The sequence below is a fragment of the Carassius gibelio genome, chromosome A10 (genome assembly GCF_023724105.1).
Source record: "Carassius gibelio isolate Cgi1373 ecotype wild population from Czech Republic chromosome A10, carGib1.2-hapl.c, whole genome shotgun sequence".
Lineage (NCBI taxonomy): Eukaryota > Metazoa > Chordata > Actinopteri > Cypriniformes > Cyprinidae > Carassius > Carassius gibelio.
Window position 1 is genome coordinate 5,441,110 of NC_068380.1, and position 12,500 is coordinate 5,453,609.

Genomic DNA, 12,500 nt, shown 5'->3' on the forward strand with positions numbered 1-12,500 from the left:
TGCATTTTACAGATTTTTTACGGTAGGAATTTTATAAAATATCTTCATGGAACATGATCTTTACTTAATATCCTTATGAGTTTTGGCATAAAAGAGAAATGTATAATTGTGACTCATACAATGTATTGTTGTGTATTTCTACAAATATCCCTGTGCTCCTGATGACTGCTTCTGTGCTGCAGGGACACATTTCTTCTTATTAAAGTAACTAAAGTGATTTAGTGAAGAGCAGTGAGAGATTATCTCTCTTTTGTTGTTTGATTAACATGGATGACAGACAACAGGAATATTAGACTGCTGTCACTTTAAGAGCTGTCTGCATCCAATATACTGTTACACACAATATACTGTTCTTTTTTTTATTAATGAAGATATGCATTGCATGTATTAAAGGAGAAATAGAATATAATTACAGTATTTTGTGTGATTAAGCTAGAAGCATTTCTGCGCTTATACTAACTGTATTTAGACTATTTGTATGAAAAACATTTAGACTTTTACCATGGGATTGAGGTGAAACAGTAATTTAGTGAAGAACTATCCACAGAAATGTACTGGTGTAAGTGTTCAGACTCACCCGACATCTAGGAATCGCTCCAGTTCTGCCTGATACTCTTTCTTCTTCACGCTGATGTCTCTGGTGTGACTAGAGAAACACAGAGCCGTGAAACAGCAGCCCGTTGTTGGGGACGTTTTCGTCCACTAGGGGGTAAAGTTGAGTCTTATTTTGGTCACAACTTTCTCTGTGTTTGAGCTAATGGAATGATTTTTGGTGACATCTTATTTTGACCCATATTTTGGGAAAATGCTTTGAATTTTATAAAAAACTCAACGGTACACTGTGGGCAAATTCACTACCCTTTCGGGATGTTCATGGATGAAAATATCCACTCAATTAAACTGCTGTAAAAATGTATCAGATAAATATTTTTTTCCTTTTTTTTTTTGCATAAATCTATTAATCAACCTCATACCTGATCAAAACTACCAAATGTTTAAAAAAATTCCAAGATTTTAATTCTTTAATTAACAAGTTCATAAATGATGTCACTGATTTGGGGGGAAAAAACACACAAAATTACATATTTTCAATATAAAAAGTGATTGTGGACTGGATATTTCTTTACCTTTTATAACAGTCTTGGACATGTCAAAGATTAGTAGCAACATTGGCTTTGATGCATTGTTAGTTTTTGTGCAGCATTAGATTTAAATCTTTTCTCCCTCATTTGTTGTTGGTGGCTGTTTTTGCCCAATTGACTTTCATTATAACTACATTTTTTGATTGCAAAGCCATGACACCATATAATCATGCATTCTTGATTGTTTGTGGTTTTCCCTGTTGGGAAGAGGTAAAAAAAAATTATTTTTACAGTTGATCACTAGGTGGGACCAATAACCCTTAGGCCTGTGCAAAAAAAGATTAGTTTCTGACTTGTATATGAAGCTATATGGAGTATAACAGCAAATTATATAGTGTGTGTATGTGTGTGTGAGAGAGAGAGAGAGAGAGAGAGAGAGAGAGAGAGAGGGTGTGAGAGAGACCTTTGTGCACTTACCTTGATGTACAGTATCTGAAAAAATTAAAATATGCACCTCATGCTCTCAGAACTACATGGAGTAAACAACAAAAAAAGAAGTGTGTTTATGCACATGCTGCCTTTTGATGGTGAAAAGTACAGATGGCCTATATGTGAAATGCTCGTCTTTTCTTGATGGTAAAGCCAGTTTCAAAATCTACTTTGCATCAAATTTATGAACAATGTATTATGAACCAAAATGCAATACCAACTTCAAATAAGCTGCAGCTCGCTGGAGGGGTCAAGCTACATAATCATTTCTAAAACTTAGGTACAAGTTGCTTGCTGCTCTTCTCACCATTAAATGACCAGCACGATGCCATGCAAGTGTTTAAATCCATGTACTTTGCTTTTGTTTAATCTATTCCCTTGTTAAGTCTGACGTCACGTAGCAGCGCTTCCGTGTCCAAACGCTCTATCAGTTACCACGAGAAAACAACAAAAGGTGCTAATATAAACTCACAATGTGATAGAATACTAGCGAAAAAGTTATAATCTTAACCTTTAACTCCATACCGAAGTCCCTGATAGCCAGACAATGAAAATATAAATATAAAAAAATATATAAAAATGATTTGTGTTTGGGACACTGTGAGTACGGAGACTGTAGTGTATACCGTAAGTTTGAAAGCGTTTAGCTTAAATTATCAATATGAATAAACAGTGCTCATAAACGGCTGCTGAGGTAATATTCTCAAGTGAAGCGAGTTGAGGCCTGAACCGGAAACAGCGCTTCTTACGTCATCACTTAACAACCGAATACTTTCACCACCATTAAAAGGCAGCAGGTGCATAAATACACTTTTGTTTACTCATGTAGTTCTGAGAGCTGAGGTGTACATTGTGATTTTCTGAAATACATTAAGGTAAGTGCGCAAAGGTCTCTCTCACACCCTCTCTCTCTCCCTTTCTCACACACACACACTTACACACACAATATAATATGCTGTTATACTCCATATAGCTTCATATACAAGTCAGAAACTAATCTTTTTTGGCACAGACCTATCTTAAGGGTTAATGGTCCCACCTAGTGATCAACTGTAAAAATAACTAATTTTACCTCTTCCCAAAAGGGAAAACCACAAACAATCAAGAATGCATGATTATATGGTGTCATGGCTTTGCAATCAAAAAATGTCGTAATAATTGAAGCCAATGGGGCAAAAGCAGCCACCAACAACAAATTAGGGACAAAAAATTTTAATCTAATGCTGCACAAAAGCTAAAAATGCATCAAAGCCAATGTTGCTACTAATCTTTGACATGCCCAAGACTGTGATAAAAAGAAAAAAAAAATCCAGCCACAATTACATTACAGCCACAAAGTTATTTTGTGTGTTTGTTCCCCCAAATCAGTGACATCATTTATGAACTTGGCAATTAAAGAGTTAAAATCTTGGATTCTTTTTAAAAAACATTTCGTAGTTTTGATCAGGACTGATGTTGATGAACATTTATGCAACAAAAAAAAAGTGAAAAAATATATGAATCTGACATTTTTACAGCAGTTTAATTGAGTGGAACATAATGAAAGGGTGGTGAATTTGAACAATCCACAAGGGTTAACTCTACTTGTGAGGGTAGGGAGCTCATTTCACTGGGCGTCACTAATTAAAAAGGTTTGTAAATCATCCAAAGTATGTTTCTATTTCAATGTAGTTCTGCAGATGTTTAGGGTCAGGGTCATGAGTGTGTGTCTGACCTCTCGTGTAAATCTGCCAGGTCTCTGATCTCCATCTTCAGTGTCTTGAGCGTCTCCTGGTTCTCCTTCTTCTCCTGCTGGTCTCTCCTCACCACCTCCTCTAGTTTCTGCTGGAACATGCTGAGCTCGGTGCTGGCGATCTGAACACAAGCACAGTCACACACACACACACACACACACACGAGCACTTCAGAACGTCTCCACGGATGATTCTCTACCTGCATGCTCAGAGTGATGTTCTGTGTTTCCTCCTGAAGCGCTGAGATCTCCTGGGCTCTCCTCTGCTGCACAGCTTCATGATCCTCCTTCATCTGCTCCATCTCCTTCAACAGCTGCAGCCTCTGCTTCTCCGTCTGGAGCATGTCGCCCTGAACAAACAGGAATCAGTATCAGTTCTGGTTCTACTGGAGAACGTGTAACAGACACATGACGTTCACTCACGCTGTTCCTCTCGAAGCACACGTATGGCTCGGTGTTAATGGAGACGTCTGTATGCTCGGCCAGATCCTGTAAGACAGAGTCAGGGGTCAGAGACGGCACCCATCCTGATGACATTCCCCTCATGCGTCTCATCTTACCCGCACACACACAGCCGTGTGTTTGTCCCGTGTCTGCTCAGACGCTGGTGTGTGTTCCTGCAGATCTGAGAAGGGACAGTCGAGGGCGTACGGGTCGGGGAGGAGCAGGAATGCATCCGAAGATGTGAACTCATCTTTATGATCATAAGGAAGTACGCTGATGTGTGAGGGGTCTGTGAGGGGCCAGAACTCTTCAGCCGAGGGGTTGAGGTGTGACGGAGCGGGGTCTGTCAGAGACACGGCGTGCTTCATCAGCCCGATCAGCTCCTCCATCAGGACGAAGCGCAGAGACTCCAGCAGGAAGCACTCGAGTCCTCCAGCGTCGGAGATCTTCTGCTGCGCCTCCGGAGGAAAGTTCTCCAGCTCGCCCATCATCAGCGGGTCAGACGCACACAGAGGACCGTGCTCCTCCAGGATCTGAGCAAAATAACTGACACACACACTCCAGCACATTAGTGACAGCTGCATTCGCTGGTGTTAGAGTTATCCTGATATAACACAGCTGTGGGTTTAGCTAATGTTGTTGTTCTCGGTGTGAACAGGTCTTTACTCTGGTGTCTCAAATGAGCTACAGAAACAAATCAAAGAGAGCAAACTAAACCAATATCTGATCCTCTATAACAGTCTAAAGGAGACTTAACTCCATCATAACAGTTAGTCATAACCAGTGCTGGGGAAAGTTAGGTTTTTTTTTTTCCTAAAGTAATGCATAACTATATTTTGTTACTTCCTTAAAAATGTAACCATGTGGAGAGCATTAGTAGAGATGAGACGCACTCGTATAAACTCTCTTTAGTGGGGTCAGGGTTATTGTCCAGGATCCTCTGGTAATGGCTCCGGTGTGATGATCCCGAATACTGCTCCTCAAACTCCTCCAGCTGTCCTCGCAGGTGTTCGGGAACGCTGAACGGATCCATGCTATTCAGGAACATCCTGGAACACCACACACACACACACACACACCGTCACCCAAACTGACTCGCTTCTTCACAGACATGATGAACAACGGCTCGACTGAACTCACAGAGAGTCTTCCTCAGAGAAGAGCTCCTCTTCCTCATCCTCCTCATCCCTGGAATGTCCACCTCTCATCCCAGACAGCACAAACACAGACTGAAACACACACACACAGATGAGCATCAAGCACACCGGTCCTGCGCCGCGGCACGGACCACACTCACCTTCAACTCCTTCTGCTTCTTCTTACGATGCCTGTTTTTACTCTTAAATACTGAGCTCTGAAACACACACACACACACAGTCATCTTCTCAAACTCAGACGAAACGCTTCAGAAACACACTTCAGCACGCGTCTCTTACCATGTGCTCATCATCATCCGTCTTTTTAATGACTAAACAAACAGCATCTGAAGAGAAACAAACAGTTATTTTCATAAACTCCGCGCTCATATAAACCACTAGTTCTGACTCACGTACCGTCTTCAAAATATTGATCAAGAATGAAAGAACAGGAGTGATAGCGCTCTCGATTCGACTCTAGAGTCCAAATAAACAGACGCATGTCTTTAGCCGGAGCCTGTCTTAAATACTCCATTACAGTTAAACCATCACGGTCGAATAACTGTGGAACGCTGCCGAACGTCTGGATGAGCGTCTCCTGCAGCGGTGTGAAGCTGAGAAGAGGCTTCAGGTCCATCTCCTCCAGAAGAGAGCTGTGACGACTGATGAACGACTGCGCAGCTTTCAGACCTGACCACAGAAAACATCAGGTTACACACACAGCTCTGGACACAGTGGATGTGAAGAGGAGTGTGACTGAAACACACCAGCGTTATCCAGCTGCTGAGCCCAAAGCTGCAGTCTGGGTTTGATATGAAGCGTCAAGCTGAGCGTTTGGATAAAGACTCGAGCCCAGACACGGTTTCTGGACTCCAGCAGAAGATCCACCAGCTCCCACAGAGCTCCAGGCTCTCTACGGCTGTTTAACACACTCTCATGTCCTTTACTCTCAAATAAATCCAGCCACGGCCGCAGATGATCCAAAATACAAGAAATATTCACCGACTCTTCTTTAAATAGTCCTCTGTTATCATGAATTTGATGTAAAACACGGTCCATATAAATACAGTCTGTGGGTGTCTCTGCAGGAAAGATAAGAACAGAGAAGAGTTATTAACAGCGCTCCTCATCCAGGGGTCCGGGGCCCACCACAGAGCTTCAGAAATTACATTCAATAATTTTAAACAAAATAGCCTTTAAAGGTACAATTTCTAAGATATTTGCAGTAAAATATCCAAAAACAACTAAGCTAGTGTTATATATTTTGTGCAGCTAATTACTAACAATATCTCTAATGTTTTCAACTACTTGTAAATCATGAGAAAATTCCCATTCTGACACGTGCAGTCGCCTGTCAATGACGTTAGTTATCCTTTGTTACCACCTTTACTGACGTAGAAACCACATGACAACAGTGTCGTGGACAAATGCGGAAGTAGTGTCTAGCATCCAGCAAACCACAAGCTTGCTTCAAGAAGCTCCTTATTTACTTCTTCTTACATGTTTTATAGTGGATTGTGTTACTTATTTCTGTAACATAATTACTGTTTAATTTACTCTCGTAAACGTAAGCGTATGGGCCGACCAAACGACCCGAGAAGAGTTTGGGACAAGAGGAGAGAAAGAGTGAGGATCATTATAGGTGTTGCATTTTCTAGATGGAGAGAGCTTGTGACAAACTTCCACTAGAAAGAGATGCCGATCTCGCTTGTGTTTTACTCGACAGGTGAGTTGTTTTGATTCGTATCTTTACAGAAAACGTATGCTATTATAACGATCAACAAGACAAGTATTATGGGGCATACACGCCAAACGTGGGGCATCGCATCTCTAGACCCGCGCAAGGATGCGTCTGATCCATAGTCTTATCGCATCTTTGCATTGACTTTGTATGTAATCTACTACGCCCAATTATTGTGTTTGAATGGCCATCAGCGGTTGGGTAGAAGACAACAAATCCCATCATTCCACACTCCTTCTTAGCATCATCAAACCACGTGATTGTTATTGTTTTGGTATTCCGCCCTCTAGTGGCAGGTCCTACAACCTGTACCTTTAAGCAATAAAGTTCATCCAAAAAATTTACATCCTATCAATTATTCGTGTGTTCAAACCAGTTTCATTTTGAAAGTGTGATTTTTAGACCTTGAATCAAGGGTGGAGGTTTGATTGTGGCATCGGTGTGGATGTAATGCAACACTAAACTACACCTTTGACTTGAAAAGTCCTGTAAATGTTTTCAGATCCTCATAAGCATTATTATAAAGATGTGTATGTGGACACCTCTCTCTGCCGTGGGGTCTTTAGGGTCGTCTGCAGCCGTTACGCTCTTTCTCTCTTGACGGGCAGAATGTGTCGCCAACTGATGTTGTTTCCGCCGAAGCTTTCGTTCATTTTTAGACCTCAACTTCTTAATACTGTGGAGGTACAGAGAGAAATCAGCACCAACGACAGATGCAGCTCAAGTATGAAATACGATGTGTATGATGTGTTAAACCTCACCTTGTACATTGCTGCTTGATTCTCAATCGTCCAACAGGTTTGATTTTAGGAATAGATGTTTTAAACTGAAAGAGAAGGAGAATCTTAGTTAGCAACATGGCTGTGAGTAAGTGTGTGAGAGAGTGTGTGTGAGAGAGTGAGTGTATGTGAGTGAGAGAGAGAGAGAGTGCGTGAGAGAGTGAGTGAGAGAGTGAGTGTGTGTGTGTGAGAGTGTTTGAGAGTGAGTGAGTGTATGTGAGTGAGAGAGAGAGAGAGTGCGTGAGAGAGTGAGTGAGTGTGTGTGTGTGTGTGTGTGAGAGTGAGTGTTTGTGAGAGTAAGTGCGTGTGAGTGTGTGTGTGAGAGTGAGTGTTTTAGAGATTGTGTGAGAGAGAGTGAGTGAGAAAGAGTGTGTGTGTGTGTGTGTCAGAGTGTTTGAGAGTGAGTGAGTATGTGAGTGAGAGAGAGTGAGTGCGTGAGAGTGAGTGTGTGTGTGTTTGTGAGAGTGAGTGTGTTAGAGAGTGTGTGTGTGTGTGTGTGTGTGTGTGAGAGAGTAAGAGAGTGAATGTGTGAGTGAGTGTGAGTGAGTTTGTTAGAATGAGTGTGAGTGTTAGAGAGTGAGTGTGAGTGAGTGTGTGAGAGTGAGTGTTTTAGAGATTGTGTGTGTGTGTGTGTGAGTGTTTGAGAGTGAGTGAGAGTGAGTGAGTGTATGTGAGTGAGAGAGAGAGAGTGCGTGAGAGTAAGTGAGTGAGAGAGTGAGTGTTTTAGAGATTGTGAGTGAAAGTGAGTGAGAGAGTGTGTGTGTGTGTCTGAGAGTGTATGTGAGTGAGAGAGTGAGTGAGTGTGTGTGTGTGAGAGTAAGTGCGTGTGAGAGTGAGTGTTTTAGAGATTGTGAGTGAGAGTGAGTGAGAGAGAGTGTGTGTGTGTGAGAGAGTGAGTGAGTGAGAGCGTGAGTGAGTGTGTTAGAGAGAGTGTGTGTTAGAGAGTGTGTGTGTGAGAGTGAGAGAGTGAATGTGTGAGAGTGAGTGTGTTAGAGAGTGAGTGTGAGTGAGTGAGTGTGTGTGAGAGTGTGCGTCCGTGAGAGTGAGTGTGGGAGAGTGTGTGTGAGAGAGTGTAAGAGAGTGAGTGTTTGTGTGTGTAAGTGTGTGAGAGTGAGTGTGTGTGTGTGTGTGTGTGAGAGTGAGTGTTTGTTAGAGTGAGTGTGTTAGAGAGTGTGTGTGTAAGAGTGTGAGAGTGAATGTGTGCGAGTGAGAGCGTGAATGTGTGAGTGAGTGGTTTAGAGAGTGAGTGTGAGTGAGAGTGAGTGTGAGTGAGTGTGTGAGAGTGAGTGTGGGAGAGTGTGTGTGAGAGAGTGTGGGAGAGTGTGTGTGAGAGTGTAAGAGAGTGAGTGTTTGTGTGTGTGTGAGAGAGTGAGTGTTTGTTAGAGTGAATGTGTTAGAGAGTGTGTGTGTGTGTGTGTGTGTGTGTGTGTGTGAGAGTGAGAGAGTGAATGTGTGAGAGTGAGATCGTGAATGTGTGAGTGGGTGTGTTAGAGAGTGAGTGTGTGTGAGAGTGAGTGTGTGTAAGAGAGTGTGCATCCGTGAGAGTGAGTGTGGGAGAGTGTGTGTGAGAGTGTAAGAGAGTCAGTGTTTGTGAGAGTTTGTGTGTGTAAGAGTGTGTGAGAGTGAGTGAGTGTGTGTGTGTGTGTGTGTGAGAGAGTGAGTGTTTGTTAGAGTGAGTGTGTTAGAGAGTGTGTGTGTGTGTGTGTGAGAGTGAGTGAGAGAGTGAATGTGTGAGAGTGAGAGCGTGAATGTGTGAGTGGGTGTGTTAGGGAGTGAGGGTGTGTGAGAGTGAGTGTGTGTAAGAGAGTGTGCATCCGTGAGAGTGAGTGTGGGAGATAGTGTGTGAGAGTGAGAGAGTGAATGTGTGAGAGTGAGAGTGTGAATGTGTGAGTGGGTGTGTTAGAGAGCGAGTGAGTGTGTGTGAGAGTGAGTGTGTGTAAGAGTGCGCATCCGTGAGAGTGAGTGTGGGAGAGTGTGTGTGAGAGTGTAAGAGAGTGTTTGTGAGAGTTTGTGTGTGTAAGAGTGTGTGAGAGTGAGTGTGTGCACATCTCACCTCACACTTTATCAGCCCCGTCAAGCCATATATTACAATGTGACAGACCTGACCTCCACAGTCTGGCGTAAAACACAAATCTTTTAGAAAATCCTGCAGTAAACACATAAGACCAGTGAGCTACTGTGCCATCCTCAGGTTCCTCTCAGAAGCGTGATCACGTGTGTGTGTGTGTCTGACCTTGTCACTCTTATCAGAGAATGAAAGTGTTTTGAGCTTCTTCCAGCAGCTCAAATGAAACTGGACTCTGCAGCTCTGACAGCAGATCAGCTGGATGAAGCCCTGAAACAGCACACACTCGTTACAGATCGTCAGACCCATCAGACACAGATCCAGCTCCACACACTCACCTTAAAGTCTGGATCGCTGAAGTAGATCTTCACCGTATGAGAGAGGCAGTGCTGATACCGGCAGACCGCGTCTGCTTTAGGAGGAAACTTACACTCCTCTATGAAGTTCTTCAGATGTTCCTTCAGGACAGAAACAGGTTTTTTTGCTTTCAGTTCATGTATGCTTGCATTAAAGGATAGCTCACCCCAAAATTTGAATTCTGTCATTAATTACTCACATCGTCCATAAGACCTTCATTCACCTTCAGAACACATATTGAGATATTTTTGACTAGTGAACATGCGGCACAGATTGACACGCAAGAGAAAAAATTGTTGAATAAAGTCATTATTTTTTGTTTTCTTGCTCACATACACTCTTCTCATATCTTGATGACGTAATGGTTGAACCACTGATGTCACATGCATTATTTTAACAATATTCTTGAACGTTTCAGTTGCATTTTTGTCTTTGCAGGGTCAGAAAGTTCTCAGATTTCATCAAAAATACCTTCATTTGTGTTCTGAAGATGAACGAAGGTCTTAGGATGACATGACGTTGAGTAATGACAGAATTTTCATTTTCTGGTGAACTCTAGCCCTTTAAGGTCATCTAAACCAGTGTAATTTACATTTACACCACACACCACCACTGCTACAAACATTAGAGTTTCAAGTTCAATCCTGGGCCTGTGGTGAGCAACTAAACACTGCGCACTATTCAAAAAGAGGAACAAGCTCCAACTGGTTTCAGACAGAGGTACATCAGGATGTCAAACAAGGTCACAGGATCATTCTGGGCTATTCTGAGCTCAGTATCTGCAGCTGGGATTCGTTCCGTCTTTGTATAAAACAATACATATGAACAGATGAAGAGTGAAGAGCAGGCAGCGTTTCACAGAGTTTAGCAGCAGAAACATGCTTTAATGGGGTCTGAATCAGATCTCTTTGAACTGCATTAAAGCCAGAATATTCTGGGACTGATGGTGTTGATCACACACACACACACACACACACACACACACACACACCTTCAGACAGGCCGGCTGTGTTTCCTCTACTGTAGTTTTGGTGGTTGGCCAGGTGAGTTTTCCAGGTGTGATGTGTCTCTGGATCATCAGCTGTGCGTTAGTGAAGCACTCCAGAGCTTTAGTAAATCTACAACACAAACACAGACAGGAAATGATGTCAGAGACATTCAGCATGAAGTCCAGCAGCATTCAGATCAACACACTCACCTGTTCTCCTTCAGGTAAACTCTACCCATCCCATAATGCACCAGCAACTGAAACTTCCTCTCTGACGACTCTAATTTGTTGAACAACCGCTGAGCTTCATCCAGTTCCTTCAAACACAAGAAACAACACAATCAGTGAACAACAACCTCAAATACAGCACATTCACATCCAGCATCTGAGATGTTTGTAGAATAGCCTGCACGAAGCCGTGATTAGAGGCCTCTGTGATTTAAAGGGTTAATTCACCCGAAATTTAGAATTCACCTATCTTCTTCTCACCCCTCGAAGCATCCTCGGTGTGTGACGTTCCTCTTTCAGAATAATCCAATCTTATTCGTTATATTAAATATACATCTTCCGGTTCCCAACAGTCAGCAGCAGTGAGAATAAAAAGTGTTCTGGATATTTATCTGGACATCTACCTTACAAAAACACATGGAATCACAGCCGGAGGCCTTTATTCACCCCCCCGAGCCGTGTGAAGGGTGTTTTATTACAGATGTGTGCACTTTATTACACCTCTTCTGAACCGTTGACCACAAACACCCGCTCACCCCACTGAAAGACTTGGAGGAGCAAGGACAATATTTAATATAACTCTGATTAGATTATTAGATTATTCTGAAAGAGGAAAGTCACACACACCGAGGATGCTTCCAGGGGAGTAGAAGATCTTAATTCTCAGGTGAACTAACCCTTTAAACAGCTGTGAGATGGTCAGATGTCTGATTTCTGCATCTGAACTCCTTGATTTGAGAGATTTGTGAGTGAGAGAAGATTTTCTGCAACAAAGACGCATCAGACTCATGCAGTAACAGTGAAATATCTCTGTCTTTGTTGGAAAACAACAACAGCTTCATAATGATCTTTTGTGAGTTTCACATGAAACAGAAAACATGCATCTGTGGATCAGACACACTCATCAGGTCCATCTTTAGACAGACTTCTTGTATTTTTAATTGACACTGACTGAAGACCATACGTCAGATGAAAGCACAGGATGAATCTGAACAGGTGTGTTCTCAGCATCTCTTCTGAAACACGGAGGAGAGCTGTGGAGCATTACCTCAGGCTGTCCGATCTCCAGCAGGGCCACTGCATATCCATACATGAGAACAGATTTATCCAGCTCCGTCAACCCCAGCTCCTGTCAGACACACAAATACACTGATGAACGAGCACCCTAACATTCACTCCTCATTACCGTCACATATCTAAGACACACAGTACCGAGGTCCCGCTGGACTCCAGGATCCGGAGCGCCACGGAGAAGGACTGCTGAGCGTTCCTGCAGCGCTGGTCACTCAGAGCCGTGTGAGCCTCCTGGACAGCAGCACAGAAGCGCTTCCTCCTCCCCGCCGAGCTCTCGTCCTCCTGCAGACACACCGGCGTTACACCACACACACACACACACACACACACCAGCACTGATGATGACACACAGACTCGGGGTGATCCACACACACACACACACACA

At 42.9% G+C, this 12,500-nt stretch overlaps 2 protein-coding genes across 4 annotated transcripts in view; one reads left to right on the top strand and one right to left on the bottom strand.

The window, feature by feature from the left end:
• The window catches only part of hlcs (holocarboxylase synthetase (biotin-(proprionyl-CoA-carboxylase (ATP-hydrolysing)) ligase)), a 39,968-nt gene that overhangs the window by 12,126 nt on the left and 15,342 nt on the right, over window positions 1–12,500 (top strand). The window lies entirely within an intron of this gene.
• LOC128020929 (E3 ubiquitin-protein ligase TTC3-like) overlaps window positions 1–12,500 on the bottom strand; it is a 20,849-nt gene that overhangs the window by 7,166 nt on the left and 1,183 nt on the right. The window contains exons 3-22 of one of the 2 annotated variants that reach the window (XM_052607746.1): window positions 12,254–12,397; window positions 12,090–12,170; window positions 11,024–11,130; window positions 10,817–10,943; window positions 9,807–9,926; window positions 9,637–9,738; window positions 9,457–9,549; window positions 7,386–7,450; window positions 7,167–7,300; window positions 5,651–5,965; window positions 5,301–5,573; window positions 5,184–5,230; window positions 5,045–5,101; window positions 4,888–4,976; window positions 4,641–4,796; window positions 3,864–4,293; window positions 3,727–3,792; window positions 3,504–3,653; window positions 3,286–3,425; window positions 578–646 (exon numbers count right to left, since the gene is read on the bottom strand). In XM_052607746.1, the coding sequence (XP_052463706.1) occupies window positions 578–646; window positions 3,286–3,425; window positions 3,504–3,653; window positions 3,727–3,792; window positions 3,864–4,293; window positions 4,641–4,796; window positions 4,888–4,976; window positions 5,045–5,101; window positions 5,184–5,230; window positions 5,301–5,573; window positions 5,651–5,965; window positions 7,167–7,300; window positions 7,386–7,450; window positions 9,457–9,549; window positions 9,637–9,738; window positions 9,807–9,926; window positions 10,817–10,943; window positions 11,024–11,130; window positions 12,090–12,170; window positions 12,254–12,397 (2,765 nt within the window). Of the gene's footprint in view, window positions 1–577; window positions 647–3,285; window positions 3,654–3,726; window positions 3,793–3,863; window positions 4,294–4,640; window positions 4,797–4,887; window positions 4,977–5,044; window positions 5,102–5,183; window positions 5,231–5,300; window positions 5,574–5,650; window positions 5,966–7,166; window positions 7,301–7,385; window positions 7,451–9,456; window positions 9,550–9,636; window positions 9,739–9,806; window positions 9,927–10,816; window positions 10,944–11,023; window positions 11,131–12,089; window positions 12,171–12,253; window positions 12,398–12,500 lie in introns of both variants that reach the window. The other variant, XM_052607745.1, reaches the window with a different exon arrangement.